The 20,097-nt window shown below is 41.1% G+C and overlaps 1 protein-coding gene across 1 annotated transcript in view; it reads left to right on the plus strand.

Annotated features, from left to right (window-relative positions):
• The window catches only part of LOC117531890 (structural maintenance of chromosomes protein 6-like), a 56,112-nt gene that overhangs the window by 3,101 nt on the left and 32,914 nt on the right, over positions 1-20,097 (plus strand). The window contains 12 exon segments of the mRNA XM_034195081.1: positions 359-501; positions 599-710; positions 4,968-5,071; positions 6,142-6,280; positions 6,963-7,033; positions 9,979-10,059; positions 10,183-10,284; positions 11,915-12,034; positions 12,264-12,359; positions 12,580-12,726; positions 12,860-12,948; positions 13,033-13,179. Of these exon segments, the coding sequence (XP_034050972.1) occupies positions 373-501; positions 599-710; positions 4,968-5,071; positions 6,142-6,280; positions 6,963-7,033; positions 9,979-10,059; positions 10,183-10,284; positions 11,915-12,034; positions 12,264-12,359; positions 12,580-12,726; positions 12,860-12,948; positions 13,033-13,179 (1,337 nt within the window). The 5' untranslated portion in view covers positions 359-372.

Here is a 20,097-nt window from a genome sequence, read left to right on the forward strand (position 1 = left end):
TGTCAGTGTTGTGGGAATCTTGTAGCATTTGTGTTTACGTAAGAGAGGCACATAGAGGCACCTTCATAGCGGATACGTGATAGATGAAAACGTGGGTCATTCTTCGAATAATTGCTGACACACCCATGTGTGGCTCCTTCTTCATCCTTCATTATTTGGTGGGACCCAGGCTTTAGTATCTTTTGTCTTCAGACGTAGGTCAAGACAATGGTGGAGATGGTGCTCCCCCCAACCCCTTCTGAATTGGGGCCCAATAGGATATGTTTGTGAAGCCACTGCAGAGTGATATTCGGTCTGTTGTGACAAAATGCTTTATTGTTGTGACATTTCCTTTTGTTTTTGTGTATCTGTATTGCAGAATCCTGCTTTAAAATGAGTAAAAGGAAAGAATCATATCAGTCACGTAACAGCCGTCAAACACTGCAGACTGCTAAAAATGAACCAGATGATACCACAAACCACCAGCAATCATCTTCTAACAACCCCACTCTTTCTGCAACTGTAAGGTTCAATAAAGCAAAAACTGTCTTTTCATCATCCCATTTATTGTTTGGTTATGTTCTTTCTCTTTTCTGTTTCTTTTTGTTTTTATCTCCAGGAAGGCATTGGTATCATTGAAAGCATCACTCTGAAGAATTTCATGTGTTATGATTTGCTTGGTCCAATCCATTTTGGACCCCATGTGAATTTCATTACTGGCAACAACGGGAGTAAGAATTGAATTTCTAAATGTGATATGATTGGCTGCATGATGAACACTTCCAAACTCCTCCAAGTAAAATGTCCAATCTTTCTGTTCCATATCTATTTCTCTATAACCACAAGAAATGGCAGTTGTATGACTAGTCAAATTGAAGTGGCAATGAAACCTTCTTGAGCAAAAATGGTGGAGCATATAAGAATCGCACTATCCATCAGGCTTGTAAGTGCAACTCCTCCTAAACCATTTGGAGATTTAAGTGAAACTTTAGACCATACTAGCACAATATTGAAGATGTGCATAAAGAAAAAATGATTCTGCCCTCATATCTTTAAGGGGAAGTAACTGGAATTTTGTATTTAATTTATGCATAAAAGTCACAGTCTTGTTCAGCCATCCTGATTGAAACCATGGGTTTAATCTTTCTAATATCAATCAATCAATTTTTTTATATAGCGCCAAATCACAACAAACAGTTGCCCCAAGGCGCTTTATATTGTAAGGCAAGGCCATACAATAATTATGTAAAACCCCAACGGTCAAAACGACCCCCTGTGAGCAAGCACTTGGCTACAGTGGGAAGGAAAAACTCCCTTTTAACAGGAAGAAACCTCCAGCAGAACCAGGCTGAGGGAGGGGCAGTCTTCTGCTGGGACTGGTTGGGGCTGAGGGAGGAGAACCAGGAAAAAGACATGCTGTGGAGGGGAGCAGAGATCGATCACTAATGATTAAATGCAGAGTGGTGCATACAGAGCAAAAAGAGAAAGAAACAGTGCATCATGGGAACCCCCCAGCAGTCTACGTCTATAGCAGCATAACTAAGGGATGGTTCAGGGTCACCTGATCCAGCCCTAACTATAAGCTTTAGCAAAAAGGAAAGTTTTAAGCCTAATCTTAAAAGTAGAGAGGGTGTCTGTCTCCCTGATCTGAATTGGGAGCTGGTTCCACAGGAGAGGAGCCTGAAAGCTGAAGGCTCTGCCTCCCATTCTACTCTTACAAACCCTAGGAACTACAAGTAAGCCTGCAGTCTGAGAGCGACGCGCTCTATTGGGGTGATATGGTACTACGAGGTCCCTAAGATAAGATGGGACCTGATTATTCAAACCTTATAAGTAAGAAGAAGAATTTTAAATTCTATTCTAGAATTAACAGGAAGCCAATGAAGAGAGGCAATATGGGTGAGATATGCTCTCTCCTTCTAGTCCCCGTCAGTACTCTAGCTGCAGCATTTTGAATTAACTGAAGGCTTTTTAGGGAACTTTTAGGACAACCTGATAATAATGAATTACAATAGTCCAGCCTAGAGGAAATAAATGCATGAATTAGTTTTTCAGCATCACTCTGAGACAAGACCTTTCTGATTTTAGAGATATTGCGTAAATGCAAAAAAGCAGTCCTACATATTTGTTTAATATGCGCTTTGAATGACATATCCTGATCAAAAATGACTCCAAGATTTCTCACAGTATTACTAGAGGTCAGGGTAATGCCATCCAGAGTAAGGATCTGGTTAGACACCATGTTTCTAAGATTTGTGGGGCCAAGTACAATAACTTCAGTTTTATCTGAGTTTAAAAGCAGGAAATTAGAGGTCATCCATGTCTTTATGTCTGTAAGACAATCCTGCAGTTTAGCTAATTGGTGTGTGTCCTCTGGCTTCATGGATAGATAAAGCTGGGTATCATCTGCGTAACAATGAAAATTTAAGCAATACCGTCTAATAATACTGCCTAAGGGAAGCATATATAAAGTGAATAAAATTGGTCCTAGCACAGAACCTTGTGGAACTCCATAATTAACTTTAGTCTGTGAAGAAGATTCCCCATTTACATGAACAAATTGTAATCTATTAGACAAATATGATTCAAACCACCGCAGCGCAGTGCCTTTAATACCTATGGCATGCTCTAATCTCTGTAATAAAATTTTATGGTCAACAGTATCAAAAGCAGCACTGAGGTCTAACAGAACAAGCACAGAGATGAGTCCACTGTCCGAGGCCATAAGAAGATCATTTGTAACCTTCACTAATGCTGTTTCTGTACTATGATGAATTCTAAAACCTGACTGAAACTCTTCAAATAGACCATTCCTCTGCAGATGATCAGTTAGCTGTTTTACAACTACCCTTTCAAGAATTTTTGAGAGAAAAGGAAGGTTGGAGATTGGCCTATAATTAGCTAAGATAGCTGGGTCAAGTGATGGCTTTTTAAGTAATGGTTTAATTACTGCCACCTTAAAAGCCTGTGGTACATAGCCAACTAACAAAGATAGATTGATCATATTTAAGATCGAAGCATTAAATAATGGTAGGGCTTCCTTGAGCAGCCTGGTAGGAATGGGGTCTAATAAACATGTTGATGGTTTGGATGAAGTAACTAATGAAAATAACTCAGACAGAACAATCGGAGAGAAAGAGTCTAACCAAATACCGGCATCACTGAAAGCAGCCAAAGATAACGATACGTCTTTGGGATGGTTATGAGTAATTTTTTCTCTAATAGTTAAAATTTTGTTAGCAAAGAAAGTCATGAAGTCATTGCTAGTTAAAGTTAATGGAATACTCAGCTCAATAGAGCTCTGACTCTTTGTCAGCCTGGCTACAGTGCTGAAAAGAAACCTGGGGTTGTTCTTATTTTCTTCAATTAGTGATGAGTAGAAAGATGTCCTAGCTTTATGGAGGGCTTTTTTATAGAGCAACAGACTCTTTTTCCAGGCTAAGTGAAGATCTTCTAAATTAGTGAGACGCCATTTCCTCTCCAACTTACGGGTTATCTGTTTTAAGCTACGAGTTTGTGAGTTATACCACGGAGTCAGACACTTCTGATTTAAAGCTCTCTTTTTCAGAGGAGCTACAGCATCCAAAGTTGTCTTCAATGAGGATGTAAAACTATTGACGAGATACTCTATCTCCCTTACAGAGTTTAGGTAGCTACTCTGCACTGTGTTGTTATATGGCATTAGAGAACATAAAGAAGGAATCATATCCTTAAACCTAGTTACAGCGCTTTCTGAAAGACTTCTAGTGTAATGAAACTTATTCCCTACTGCTGGGTAGTCCATCAGAGTAAATGTAAATGTTATTAAGAAATGATCAGACAGAAGGGAGTTTTCAGGGAATACTGTTAAGTCTTCTATTTCCATACCATAAGTCAGAACAAGATCTAAGATATGATTAAAGTGGTGGGTGGACTCATTTACTTTTTGAGCAAAGCCAATAGAGTCTAATAATAGATTAAATGCAGTGTTGAGGCTGTCATTCTCAGCATCTGTGTGGATGTTAAAATCGCCCACTATAATTATCTTATCTGAGCTAAGCACTAAGTCAGACAAAAGGTCTGAAAATTCACAGAGAAACTCGCAGTAACGACCAGGTGGACGATAGATAATAACAAATAAAACTGGTTTTTGGGACTTCCAATTTGGATGGACAAGACTAAGAGACAAGCTTTCAAATGAATTAAAGCTCTGTCTGGGTTTTTGATTAATTAATAAGCTGGAATGGAAGATTGCTGCTAATCCTCCGCCCCGGCCCGTGCTACGAGCATTCTGACAGTTAGTGTGACTCGGGGGTGTTGACTCATTTAAACTAACATATTCATCCTGCTGTAACCAGGTTTCTGTTAGGCAGAATAAATCAATATGTTGATCAATTATTATATCATTTACCAACAGGGACTTAGAAGAGAGAGACCTAATGTTTAATAGACCACATTTAACTGTTTTAGTCTGTGGTGCAGTTGAATGTGCTATATTATTTTTTCTTTTTGAATTTTTATGCTTAAATAGATTTTTGCTGGTTATTGGTAGTCTGGGAGCAGGCACCGTGTCTACGGGGATGGGGTAATGAGGGGATGGCAGGGGGAGAGAAGCTGCAGAGAGGTGTGTAAGACTACAACTCTGCTTCCTGGTCCCAACCCTGGATAGTCACGGTTTGGAGGATTTAAGAAAATTGGCCAGATTTCTAGAAATGAGAGCTGCTCCATCCAAAGTGGGATGGATGCCGTCGCTCCTAACAAGACCAGGTTTTCCCCAGAAGCTTTGCCAATTATCTATGAAGCCCACCTCATTTAATATGATTGTGGATACATTTTATCTATAGATTAATGAATGCATCCCTGGATGCATTTATGTATGCTGCTCTGAACTTAGTTATGGTATTATCACACCTTTTTTGTATATCTGCAACACTATCCATGATGTGATTTCTGAAGTGTGCCATGCCATAATTTAATTTCTTCTCTGTAATGTATGTTTTCATTTTCAGGTGGTAAAAGTGCCATCTTGGCTGGTTTAGTTGTAGGCTTAGGTGGAAAGGCCAGTGTTACAAACAGAAGAGTGTCAGTAAAGGATTTTGTAAGGACTGGTGAAAAGTAAGTCACAATTCACAATGGTATTGCCTCAGTTTGTTTATGAAACCCTTACAGTACATCCAGAAAGTATTAACAGTGCTTCACGTTTTCTGCCTCCTGTTATGTTACAGCCTTATTCCAAAAATGGATAAAATTAATTTTTCCTCAAATTTTACACACAATACCCCATAATGACAATGTGAAGAAAGTTGTTTTTTTTGTTGTTGTTTTTTTGTTTAGATTTTTGCAGATTTATTAAAAATATAAAAACTAAAGCTCATGTGTACATAAGTATTCACAGCCTTGAATCAACCTTGCCATGAATCTCAAAATTGAGTTCAGGTGCATCCTGTTTCCACTAATCATTCTAGAAATGTTCCAACAGTTTAACTGGAGTCCACATGGGGTGAATTCAGTTGATTGGACATGATTTAGAAAGGCACACACCTATCTACATATAAGGTCCCACAGTTGACAGTGCATGTCAGAGCACAAACCAAGCATGAAGTCAAAAGAATTGTCTGTAGACCTCCGAGACAGGATTGTCTCGAGGCACAAATCTGGGGAAGGGTACAGAAATATTTTTGCTGCTTTGAAGGTCCCAATGAGCAAAGTGGCCTCCATCATCTGTAATTGAAAGAAGTTCAGAGCCACCAGGACCTTTCCTAGATCAGGCCGCCTGTCTAAATGGAGCAATTGCGGGAGAAGGGGCTTAGTCAAGGAGGTGACCAAGAACCAGATGGTCACTTTGTCAGCGCTGTAGCATTCCTCTGTGGAGAGGGGAGAACATTCTAGAAGGACAGCCATCTCTGCAACAATCCACCAAACAGGCCTGTATGGTAGAGTGGCCAGACGGAAGCCACTCCTTAGTAAAAAGCACATGGCAGCCCACTTGGAGTTTATGCCATTAATTTACTCCATTTTAGAATAAGACTGTAACATAACAAAATGTACAAAAAGTGAAGCACTGTGAATACCTTTCGGATGCACTGTATGTCCCATTGTGCTGTTGGTAATGCTGTAATTGCATTTTCTTAACCAGTGCGTTACTAATACTAGAACAACTTTAAAATATATAATATGCTGTCCACGATTTCAGATATAACAATAAAACTGAGAAACAGAGGACCACAGGCTTATAAAAGGGATGTCTTTGGCGATTCTATCTCCATTGTACATCGGATTACAAACACCGGCTTTCGGAATTGCAAGTGGAAGGGCGAATCAGGTGCCTATCCTGAGTTGCACATACACTCTACAGTGAAACTGATCCCTAACTCAAAGGCATTAATAATCCTTCCCTGAATTTTGGCTTCACTGCTTGGGAGCGAAGACAGACCATTTACACCATCATACCCCGAACTGGATACATTCTTCACACTGTAAGGAATTTGCATACAGATTTATAGAGGAAAATACATTTGTAGATTGTGAAACATTGCCATGCATATATATGCTTTATACTACTGGTGTTGTGTTTTGTTTTGTTTTTTTAACTTGGATATGGTGCTGCTGAGTTTTAAAACGCTGCATACTTGAACAGACACCCTTCTGGTCTGTTTGTTGTACCAGGTCAGACGGATCTCTGCATGCATACTGTTTCAGATCACCTGTCATTAAATGGAGATACTAGTAGATACTTCAGCATTTTTCTCATCTTTATGATCCATTTTTTGTTGATGTTGATGGATTTTTTTTCATCTCTGGATGAAGTGTGTTGAACAAAGTTCAGGTTTCTCTTTGAGTGTAAAAAATACACCCATTGTAGTGACAACCACCTCAGAGTTTGTTAGTGTTTGTTTATAAATATTTATTTATATTTGTCTTAATATGGTATACAGGTTTTAATTGCATCTCACTGTGTAAAACTTAGATTTTTAACTTTGCTTGTCCTCTCACTTGCATTTTAGGGCAAATGATCTCCACTACTACTACCGCTGAGGGAGAATTAAGTGCACTTTTAAATCACTTCAGCATCCAGGTACTGTGTGTTATACGTCTCATGCTCCCCAGCGATGGTCAAAATTTAAATTTGAAACTTGTTTTAGTGTCCAGATATGAAGTCCTGTTTGGATTTTAAGACATACTTGTTGAAATATGCGTGACACACCTGTAAAGCTTACAGAAGACAGAGCTTCACTTTTTCCACATTGTATGTTATAGCCTTACTCGAAAATGGATGAAATAATTTTTTTCCTCAAAATTCTACTCACAATACCCCATAATGACAACATGAAAAAAGATTGTTGTTTTTTTCAAATTTATGAAAAATAAAAAACTAAGAAATCACATGTACATAAGTATTCACAGTTTGTTGATACCCCTTTGGCACCAATTATAGCCTCAGGTCTTGTTGAATATGATGTGATGCATTTATTGTTGTGCAGGTTTGTCCATTCCTCGTTGCACTACCTCTCAAGCTCCATCAGGTCGTCAGTGTACAGCCATTTTCAGATCTCTCCAGGGATATTCAGTCAGATTCAGGTCTAGGCTCTCTGGCTTGGCCACTCAAGGACATTCACAGAGTTGTCCTGAAGCCATTCCTTTACTATCCGGACTGTGTGCTTAGGGTCATTGTCCTATTGAAAGATGAACCGTCTTTCCAGTCTGAGGTCAAAAGTGCTCTGGAGCAGGTTTTCATCCAGGATGTCTCTGTACATTGCTACTTTGATCTTTCCCCCAATCCTGATTCGTCCCCCAGTTCCTGCCACTGAAAAACATCTCCACAGCATTATGGTTCCATCACCATGCTTCACTGTAGGGATGGTGGCTGGTTTTCTACAAACATGATGCCTGGCATTCACACCACAGTTCAGTCTTTGTCATATCAGACCAGAGAATTATGTTTCTCATGGTCTGAGAGTACTTCAGGTGCCCAGGTGGGCTGCCATGTGCCTTTTACTAAGGCGTGGCTTCCGTCTGGCCACTCTACCATACAGTGCCTGATTGGTGAATTGCTGCAGAGATGGTTGCCCTTCTAGAAGGTTCTCCTCTCCCCACAGAGGAATGCTGGAGCTCTGACAGAGTGACCATCGGGTTCTTGGTCACCTCCCTGACTAAGGCCCTTCTCCGTCAATCTCTCCGTTTAGACGGGCAGCCAGCTCTAGGAAAGGTCCCGGTGAATCTGAAGATCTTCCATTTACAGATGATGGTGGCCATTGTACTCATTGGGACCTTCAAAGCAGCAGAAATACTTCTGTACCCTTCCCCAGATTTGTGCCTCAAAATGATCCTGTCTCAGAGGTCTACAGACCTTTGACATGATGCCTGGTTTGTGTTCTGACATGCACTGTCACCTGTGAGACCTTATATGTAGACAGGAGTGTGTCTTTCCAAATCATGTCCAGTCAACTAATTTAATAATAAGGTGGACTTCATATAAGCTGTAGAAACATCTCAAGAATGATCAGTGGAAACAGGATGGACTTGAACTCAGTGTTGAGCTTCATAGCAAAGACTGTGAATGCTTATGTACATGTGATTTCTTAGTGTTTTTATTATTATTATTAATAAATAGCAAAAATCTAAAAAAAAAAAAAAAAAAAATCCCATTTTGTCATTATGGGGTATTGTGTGTAGAATTTGAAGAAAAAAGCATTTAATCCATTTTGGAATAAGCTGTAACATAAAATGTGGAAAATTGCAGTGCTGTGAATACTCTCTGGATGCACTGTAGTACGAGGTGTATGAAGGCAGATGATTGTGTGGCAAGCATCAGCTTCATTTAAAGTGACAGAGTGACAGGTGCAGAAGGATGTAATTTTTGATACTTTTTTCACAGGTCTGACAAAAATGATGCAGTAGGTGTTTATATGTAATGCACATGATTGCATTGCAGGTAGTAATCATTTATGGTGCTGTGGTTTGTGATTAGGTGTGATTTCAAATGCTAGATCATATTTGCTGTTGACTGTGCCCAGGGGCAGATCTGAGGGGGTGGGGGGGTCTGCTCCTGGATCTGACCTGAATTTTTGGTACTTTTCATGGACCAAAATAATATAAATCCCTGCTGAATGCTATTCAGCAACAAGTGACTCAGCTGGATACATTTATACCAGGCCATGATTCAGGAAGGTGTAGCAAAGGTGTTCACTTTTTTAGCCACAGACATTTCAAATGTTCTCTGTTACTTCTTATAATAACGTCATAACATCACATTCTAGATTGTACAATACAAGTTCAAATGAATAAGGAATAGGTTATGAAGTCGTTTCTTTATGGTGTATTTTGTAGTAAAATATGCCCCAAAATGCAAGGAAGAGCACCTAAAAATTCAAGAATTTTTTTTTTACAAAATTGTGGATCTGCCCCCTGGTGCTTACTTTTCTTTCTGTTTCTTGTCTGCCTTAACTGTGGACCAGCACTGTGTAGACACTACGTCACATGGTTAATGTATAAATAGTTTGCAATTCATCAACATTTTTAAACATTTTCCAAAACTCTGCAATAACTGCACCGGTTGCAACGTCATTATGATGGAGATGGCTAATTGTGACAAGCAACTTGCAGTTATTTACACTATGTTTATCCCAGTTAAATGCAGGATTTGTTGCTAGTGCCATTTGTGAACTAACGATCCTTGCTTTGTGTATTTATTTATTGAGGATTAGCTTCAGGCATGCGGGTGTGAATATGTTTATTTGTCTATATGTGTCCCTGCGACAGACTGGCATTCTGTCCAGGGTGTACCCCGCCTCTCGCTCTGTGACTGTTGGCGACCTTTAATTGGACTGAGTGCTTGAAGATGAGTGTGTGTATGTGTGTGTGTGTGGGTGATTAGCTTCAGTGACTTTAGAATATTTTTGTCCACAGACAGTAATATGTTTCTGTTTTTAAGAGATCTGCTGGCATCTGATCTATCTTTTTGAAGTGATAGTTCATATGACCATTTTAAGAGCCTAACAGAATATTTTCTGTGTATTGCAGCTGGATAACCCAGTGGTAATTCTCAACCAAGAAATGCGTAAACAGCTCGTGCATTCAAAAAGCGATTCAGAAAAGTACAAGGTAACACACAGCAGTACTATGATGAGTATAGAATTACAAGAATCAATTAGCATTCAAATAATCTAATGTTTTCATAGTTTTCTTTAAAAATAATAAAAAACATTAACATTTTCTCATTTTAAGTTATTCCTGAAAGCGACCCTGCTCAATCAGATGAAGGAGGATTGTGTACACATCCAGAAAACACAATCACTCATACTCCAGCAGGTTGAGACACAAGAAAAGGTACTGTATTTTTTCACACAATAACATAGCTTTCTCCTGACCAAACTAACAACCTGCATGTTTCAATATACTGTAAAATTCTTCATATCAGCAGTTTCAGAATTGTCAAATTTAAGATGTATTAGCTTCCCTCTACCTTTTATATCAACAGTGCAAGCTTGTATTAGCTTAAAAATAGAAGTGCTTTCATGTGCTGTCTGTTTTCTTAAGGGCCCCTTCACACATAGTACAAATTTGGTTGAATTTCACGTGAAGCAGGAATCGTATGCAAAACATGTAAAATCGTAGCTGCCTCCAAGGCCTCATGCACCTGTTGCTACAACTATTTGCCCACACCAGCAGCTGAAAGACAGAGTGTGCGCTGTGTGAGCCCATCGAACTTTCTCGTGGCAGGTGTCAGCCAAGTTCCAGCTTACACACACAAACATCTAACACCACTTGTTTGGTACTTAGAAAATGTGTGGCCATTTGCACTATTGGCACGAAAACAGTCAGCAGACAGTCACTGTTGAGCTGGATGTCAAATTTGTCTAAGTGCCCCCACGAGTGTGGCGTTGTAAACAGACACAGTGACACGTTGGTGTGTGCGCTGAACTGACAGGGGGTGTGGCCGCCCACAGGAGCAGTTGTGGAGATCTGTGAATCTGGACGTCATGGCTGGAGACAACGTACCGTGTTTGGATGGACATGAACTAACAACTGCCCACTGTGATGTGCATGTGTCTGCTTGCTGTCATCACATGGACATGCATAAAACATATATCGCTGTTGCAGTGGGCTGCAGCGAGCGCGCGCATGGCGCGCACATTGACAAGCTATCCCAGGTGAAACGGACCATCAGATCATAACATGTAGTGGGTGATCTGAATGTCACGTGACTCACGTGAGCTCTGTTCCACCTGACGCGGTGTCAGTCCTGTGGCACACCATCCACATGACACGCGTATCGGGCAGGGCACAGGCCTGGCTGGACACGCCCCCAGCAGATGTGGACATGATAAGAGCGCCCTGCTTCTCATTCATGTCATTTCATGACTCTACGTCTGTGACCATGGATTATCTACAGAGGAACAGACGGTTCATACTTGTATTGCCCGCTTGATAAGAGTGACCCAATAAAATGCGGTGTTTTTATATGGTGTGTTTTTGTCTTTGGTAAAGTTTTTGGCTGGTAAAATGCGGTGTTTTTATATGGTGTGTTTTTGTCTTTGGTAAAGTTTTTGGCTGGTAATCAGAGCTTATGGGTTTGAATCCCGTGAGTGACATTTTTTTTTTTACCATGGTTATTTAACTGCAGGGTTCTGTATTGCATCCCCTTTTATGTATTATTATCAACCCAGTGATATTCACTAATTATACAGCTGGTTTTCATTTTATTGTTCTCCACATCAGCGGAGTGATGTGGTGCAGCTGCTCACACTGTGTTCTGCTCGAAAGACACCGAACCATCGATTGTGCACGCCTGCCCGTTGACGTGATGTTTTCTTGGTTTGCTCATACGAGCTGTTTTCCCGTGAATCGCCCTGAGTTGTACTTATTTGTACTATGTAAGGGGCCCTAAGTGATGTAGAGTATATTCAGTGTGCCCAGGGTAAATCAAATCATTTAAATCTCATGTACATATAACTAGTGTCTGAAGGATCTTTGGCAAGATTTTCTTCAAAAGAGGGCCAGGTATGAGAGCTTACCATCCATGACTAAGACAATGGAGGCTTTAAAGAATCTGTACGAACAGAGGGTGTGGAGTTTGGTAAGAGCAGCTTTATTCTGTTCATGTTAATCACTTTGATAGACAGATTTTAAAAACAAAACTAAAGTTTTCAGAGACTTGTGTCTGCCTTTTTTAGTATTGTAAGTTGTGATTCAATTTAATGAAAGCAAAGTGAATTACTAAATACATTGCCACAGTTTTTCTTTGAGCCTAAATGAATGGTGCATTTGAATCCAATCAAAGCTGTTTTTTGTTCCATCTCTTTCAGGTCAGTGAAAATGAGCAGTTAGTGCAGCAGTTGAAGGAAGATATTCAAAAGGAAGAGAATAATTACAAACATCAGGAAAACCTTCAGCTCTGTCAGGTGAGGCATGAGTGTCTCTTTTCTTTTAAGTGTATGCAGGTCTATTTTTACACACTGAGTCCTTCAAACTGTCACCACCATATAAACTGACTGTCCTTGCATACTGTATTTTACTGTTTACACTAGATGTTCTTCACTGAGGGGCAAAGAAGTTTAAACATATATAATGTTAGGCATAGCTTTAAAGGACTTTAGAACTTTCATTTTTTTTTCCCTACAGGCTAAATTCATGCAAGCAGAGATAACTCTTCAGGGTCTCAGAAGTAGAATTGATAGTTTGAAAGAAGAACAAGAGTGTCTTTCAAAGGAAAGTTTGTCAATAAAAAAAGAAATGAAGATAAGCCGCGGACATTATAAGGCGTTTGAGGTAATTCTGAGTTCAGTATACTGGGCAATATGAATTTAGATTTTGTGAATCTGAAACACTGTTATCATTATTGGTAATAATATGTCACATGTATCCATATTTGTTGTTGTCGTGACGTAATGATCTTACATAGTTGAAGTACTTTCGGGCTTTGAACAAGCTCAGGCAGTCCCAAGAGGAACAAAGCCTTCTTCAGGCCAAAATTAACAAAGCAAAAATGAGGTGGGTAAATTCTGAGCAGTTATGCTGTAGATTCTTGAGAACACTGAGTCTTAAATTTATGATATTTTTATCACTGTACTTCAGTGAGCGCCTGGGAAATAAAGACATAGGAGACAACGGTCTGAAGGAGGAGCATGTTGAGCTTGAACAGAAATACTCTGAGCTGAATGATGAGCTTAATACGACACGTCAGGCAGTTTTCAGCGTCAAGGAGGAGCAGCATAAACTCTGGTATAAGCAACATTATTTGCTTTCACATATAGATAATGTCAGTCACATTTGTTCTGAGTGTATTTTGCATGAAAGCCCAAAAATCCATGTTTTCAAAGCAACTTTGTCAAAAAAGAAAATACATGAACCAGCTCAATTGAATTGTGACATTTGGTAACACCTGAATGAAATTTGAAATTAAATTAATAAATTGCATTAACACATGTTAATCTAATTTATTATGAATTAAGTTCTTTCAAATAAAATAAAAAAATAAATAAAATAAAATTTAATAAATTAGATTAACACGTGTTAGCCTAATTTATTAACTTAATTCATTCAAGTGTTACCAGTTGAAACAATTCACTTAAGTTGATTTTTTTTTTTTTTTTTTTTTTTTTTAACTGTAGTACGTACATAAGTAGATAATCCCCCACGGCACATAGGGCTAATTATATTTTTTCAAATGATCTCCATTTTAGCATACTGGAGGCTTTTTATCACCGTAAGAGCTACACTGGTAGTAGCTGTTGTTGCTGACTTCTCCCTCCTTTACTAAACGAGATTTGTCAAAATGTGATAGAGCACCAGCTGTTTAGTGCTCCACTCGCCAAATGCCATGACTGCCCAGTACAAATTGTGTGTGTTGCCAGATTGGGCATTTTTGAAGTAAGAAATGCCACTACTTACAGGAATGTGTTTCTTATTGGTGTCAGACATTGTGTCCGCCACGATATGGCACAACAACTGACGCATAATACTATTTGCAGACTGTCAGGAGCAATAATTGCAGCTCTGGTTCCCAACACTAACCCACATGCAGTACAATGCAGCATTTTACAATCAAAAATCAACAAGCAGGTTTTTTACTTTTGTTATATGAACAATAAATAATAACAGGCAGCCAGACTACATCACATTAATGGATAAGAGCCCAAGAATGATGTGTCTTCTCAAGGTATAATGCCGGTGTTGCCAACCGAACGTCCTCCGTAAAAATCGGTCCTCCCTACCTTCACTGTGCATCCATCATTTAGGAGCATCAGCAGAGTCAATTCTGAGCGTCAGCAGTGATTCACAGATTATCACCTTGTTTCTGCTTAAAACTGCACTCCAGTCATCATCTATCTCAGTGACAGATATCTGAAACTTTTGTAGGGGAAGCCGGGGCACAGTGGATCAGAAATATTTTGTGGCAGCATAAACACATTGTGCATAGGTTTAGGTCATTCTATTGTGGATTTCATTCAGCAAGTTATTGCTCATAAGGCTGTGTTATTTATGTCTCCCCAAGTGTAATGTACAGGTGTTTAAAATTGATTTTAAAATTTTTGATTCACTGTGCCCCAGGGCACAGTGAATCAACTTAAAATATAATGAAAAAACACATGATTATAAAGATTTCTTCAAAATTATTAAATATATGCTGTACAAACTATGATCCAGCATGTGTGAGTGTCTTATGTAGTGAAATACAATAAATACAACTGTCATCATTTATGTTCAAATGTGAAAACAATTGTTTATATACACAAATTATAGAAATAATTCATGGAAAAATAAATGTATAAGCTTCAACAAGTAATATTTGTCGTCCACTTGATACTGGGACTTAGTAAATCACTTTCTAGACTGATTCACTGTGCCCCGGGTGCATGTGACACACATGAGTCATGTTATCAAATAGCTGATAGTCTGGAGAAGACATAACACATGCTCATCAGTTGGACGGGGTAGTCTTCTAACTAATAATTTTTTGGGCCACCTTTCCTCTGTTGTGATAAATAAATACAAAGACACTGACATCCACGAAATTTACTTTTGATAGGAAAAAACTGACTTCACTTGCCACTTAGTTTTACCCTTAATGTATCCAAAAACAAAACACTAATTTATAAGGGGGATGTCTTTATGCATAAAAATATGGCATCACTGCTGCAAATATGTATGTAGTTTTGCAGATATAGCTACTGATTTGCTGTGCCCCGTGATTCACCGTGCCCCGGTTTCTTCTTCAACAATCATTTCCACATAAATTCAGCATTAGACTAATGTGCTGCAGCACCTACATCATTTTAGAGCATCAGTAACGAAATGTGGCAATTATTGCCTCGTTTCTGCTTAAAACGGCCTCGTTTCTGCTTAAAACTGACTTTAGAATCATTTAAGAGATTTTAATTTGTCATCTGATGGTTAATAGGGTCAAAGGGTTAGGATGGTCGGATGAAAGGGAGAAATGAGCAGCTCCCTGTCCATGAAATATCCCAAATGACCTGCATCTCCAACAGCTTCTCCAAATCAAACTCCTACTGCTTGACTTCTCGCACCGGCCTCTGTTTTATAACTGATGGCAGAGGTGTGTAAGGCGAGTTTCTAGGGGCTGAAAACCAGACTACTCCGGCAGGTGGGACTTTTTAGCCTTTGAAGGTAGTCTGCCTAGGAGAAGGACAACTCTTATCACAAACCCAGGTAGGTCAGACCTGTTAGCCTAGGTCAGCAGCCTACCTAGTAGATGGACAACTCCAATTTCAATGATGTCCCATGGTGCGTGTTAGATGTCTCCCGACAGACTGGCTGTCTGGCAGGGCACTGCAGCCTCCTGTCAAGCTGGTCGTCCTGGATTTTTCCTTGCCACTAGAGTCAAAGTCCTTGTCGGGTGGTTGTTAGTGGGCTGGGGTGAGCACGCCCCCCTCCCACTTAAAGCTTCCTTTGCTCATGTTGCCGTGCAAGCTTGTATTTTCCATATTTTAAGTGCTACAGCGATGGAACAGCTAGCGATGGGGGAGGTTCTGCATGGGTTTGGAAGCCCCTAGTTATGTCTCTGCATGTAAGTGACCATGGGTAAATGGTCGTTGAAGGCTGGGATTGGAGCAGCAACCTTCCCTATGGCTACTGAGCAGCCTTCTTTAGGATCCACACTGCTCACCTCACATGAGGTGGGACCTAGAAAAGGTGGTCCAAAAATTGTCTGCTCCCTTCCCCCTGGGTGGAAAACCACATCCACCAGGGCATCCCACTTTGTAGACGCAACCTGGAACATCCATACTCCACAAAATAGTGACAACAGTATCCGGCCCCGCAGACGGACCGCTTTCATTGCCGCTGAGCTTCAGCGCTACAAGATCGATGTGGTCGCGCTCAGCGAAACCAGATTTGCAGATGAAGGGTCTCTGACTGAGGATGGCAAAGGTTATTACCTTCTGAGAGGGCTCCCCGCCGATGCCAGATGCATTCATGGCATTGGCTTTGCCATCAGGACCTCTTTTCTCCATCTGCTTCCTGAGTCTCCTGTTGGTATCGATGAACATCTTATGACTCTTCGACTTTCTCTAGCTAAAGGTTGCTATGTCATCCTTGTGAGCACCTATGTACCCACTATGACCTCTGTGGATGACTCAAGGATCAATTTTATGAGATGAGATATACTTTATTGATCTCACAGTAGAGAAATTATGTTTACACTCCAGTTACCTCAGACAGCAATTAGTCCACAATTATTACTTGTTTACCGTAATAATGGCACACAACAGAATTAAAGACAGCACATACACATTTGACATTGTTTATGTAAACTAAGTTTGAAGAAGTCTGTTATCTGAATTGAGGCAAGTGGGTGAAGGTCACGCAGCAACTCTGAGATGCACTACCGTTAGCTTGGGGTGAGGAACAGGGACCAGCTGCAGCTAAAACTGCACCGCCCCCACAGAAGGTGGAAGGAGTGACGTGAGCAGAAACCAGAGTGAAGGGTGTTTGATGGGGGGTAGGAGGGGGGGGGGGGGGGACGGGACGGAGTGGACTCCCCACGCTCCATGCTTTGCAACATGACAAGATCATACTGATGGGTGACTTCAACACCAGGGTTGGCTTGAGTCATGATGTCTGGGATGGTGTCATCGAGTGCCACGGTGTGGGCAGAGTTAACAGCAACGGTCACCTCCTTCTGACTCTCTGCTCCGAGTTCGGCTTGGACATTACCAACACCATGTTCCACCTCTGCAACCTCTGTAAGACCTCCTGGATGCACCCGAGGTTCAAGCATTGGCATCTCATTGACTACGTCATTGTTCGGGAGGCAGATCTCCGTGATGTGCTCATCTCAAGGGCCATGTGTGGGGCTGAATGCTGGACCAACCACCGCCTCATGAGAGCAACACTCTGACTGTGTGTGCGGCCTACCTTTCGGAAACAGCAACCGAAGAGGAGACTCAGTTTTCATGCCCTTAAAGATCATATCACCAGTGGCACTTGTCGTCCGAGCTCAATTGCGAGCCAGCAAAGTCTTCTGCCAATTTAACAGAAGAATGGCAAGAGCTTTGTGACCTTTTGCTCAGTACCTCCCAATCTACCCTTGACTTCAACCAGAAATAGCGCCAGGACTCGTTTGATGACAACACTGCCTACATCAAGCCTCTTTTGCAGGAAAGCACAACCTCCATGATGCAGTCCTCAGAAATCCATCATGTGCTGCTCTGCGTGCTGATTGGACTGGTCTCCGGTCCAGGGTGCAACGTGAGCTTCGCAGTATTGAGGACAAATGGTGGTGTGCTAAGGCTATTGAGATCCAAGGTCACACGGACAGCTACAATCCCAATTCCAATGAAGTTGGGACGTTGTGTGAAATGTAAATAAAAACAGAATACAATGATTTGCAAATCCTTGTTAACCAATATTCAATGGAATACACCACAAAGACAAGATATTTTAATGTTCAAACTGATAAACTTTATTGTTTTTGTGCAAATATTTGCTCATTTTGAAATGGATGCCATTTCAAAAAAGCTGGGACAGGGGCAACAAAAGACTTGGAAAGTTGATGAATGCTCAAAGAACACCTGTTTGGAACATTCCATAGGTGAGCAGGTTAATTGGAAACAGGTAAATGTCATGATTGGGTTTAAAAAGAGCATCCTCAGAAGGCTCAGCCGTTCACAAGCAAAGATGGTGCGAGGATCACCATTTTGTGAACAACTGCGTGAAAAAATAGTCCAACAGTTTAAGAATAATGCTTCTCAGTGTTCAGTTGCAAGGAATTTTGGGATTCCATCATCTACAGTCAATAATATAATCAGAAGAAGATTCACAGAATCTGGAGAACTTTCTACACATATGCGGCATGGCCGAAAACCAACATTGAATGCCCGTGACCTTCAATCCCTCAAGCGGCACTGCATTAAAAACTGACATCATTGTGTAAAGGATATTACCACATGGGTTCAGGAACACTTCAGAAAACCATTGTCAGTTAACACAGTTCATCACTACATGTACAAGTGCAAGTTAAAACTCTACCATGCAAAGCGAAAGCCATACATCAACAACATCCAGAAACGCCAATGCCTTCTCTGGCTGAGCTCTTTTGTAATGGACAGACGCAAAGTGGAAAAGTGTGCTGTGGTCTGATGAGTCCACATTTCAAATTATTTTTGGAAATCATGGACGTCGTGTCCTCCAGACAAAAGAGGAAAAAGACCTTCCAGATTGTTACCAGCGCAAAGTTCAAAAGCCAGCATCTGTGATGGTATGGGGGTGTGTTAGTGCCCATGGCATGGACGACTTACACATCTGTGATGGCACCATCAATGCTGAAAGGTACATTCAGGTTTTGAAGCAACACATGCTGCCATCCAAGCAACGTCTTTTTCAGGTACGTCCCTGCTTATTTCAGCAAGACAGTGCCAAGCCACATTCTGCATGTGTTACAACAGCGTGGCTTCATAGTAAAAGAGTGCAGGTACTAGGCCTGTAGTTCAGACTTGTCACCCATTGAAAATGTGTGGCGCATTATGAAGCACAAAATATGACAACGGAGACCCCGGACTGTTGAACAACTGAAGTCGTACATCAAGCAAAAATGGGAAAGAATTCCACCTATAAAGCTTCAACAATTAGTGTCCTCATTTCCAAAATGCTTATTGAGTGTTGTTAGAAGGAATGGTGATGTAAAACAGTGGTAAACATGCCACTGTCCCAGCTTTTTTGAAACGTGTTGCATGCATCCATTTCAAAATAAGCAAATATTTACACAAAAACCATAAAGGTGATCAGTTTTAACATTAAATATTGTTGTGAAAGTGTGTTCAACAGCCGGGTGACGCCCCTCGGAGTCCATGACGCTGGCCGAGATATCCTGTTGTGAAAGTGTAGTGACACGGACCCACAACAGGGGGCGCAAATGAACGGCCAATAGATGAGCCAAAAAGTAACAATTTAATGTTGTGAAACGTGCACAACGAAATGCAGACAATCTCAGAATATAATTACAGTCAAATCACAAAGGTGACGTGTGGGCAGGCTCGAGGATAGAAGACGTCTGTCCTGAGAAGGGCCGGAACCACACGATTTCCACTGCCACAGAACCCGGTGAATACTGGAGCCGCCAAGTCCCGAATTCCCAGGTGATCACCGTCCCCGACTGTCGGATCTGGTACTGCTGGCGAGAACAAAGACAGTCAAGTGTGGGTGTGTGTACACCCAGTAACAACAACGATGGGAATGCCACCTCCACCTCTCACTCAATATTCAGTAGAGTACCGCAGTGATTCCTCAGAGGAAAAGAGTGCCGTCCTGCACTCACTCAGCTTCCACAGAAAAAGGAACCGGTACTCCTGCAAACACTCACAATATACAGATATATTGCAAAAGAAACGGCTGAGGATATTACCTCCAAGGAAGTACGATATCCTTGGAGGTAAACGAGGTGGAGATGACGTCTGGTCTTTATGGAGTGCGATGATGAAGAATGTGTGACAGCTGTCACTCCCGGCTGTGTCTCTGGCGGCAGCGCCCTTGCGTGCCTGAAGCCCGCACTTCAGGCAGGGCGCCCTTTGGTGGTGGGCCAGCAGTACATCCTCTTCTGGCGGCCCACGCAACAGGACCCCCCCCCTCAACGGGCGCCTCCTGGCGCCCAACCAGGCTTGTCCGGGTGCCTGCGGTAGAAAT

The sequence above is a fragment of the Thalassophryne amazonica genome, chromosome 19 (assembly GCF_902500255.1).
Source record: "Thalassophryne amazonica chromosome 19, fThaAma1.1, whole genome shotgun sequence".
Taxonomy (NCBI): Eukaryota; Metazoa; Chordata; class Actinopteri; order Batrachoidiformes; family Batrachoididae; genus Thalassophryne; species Thalassophryne amazonica.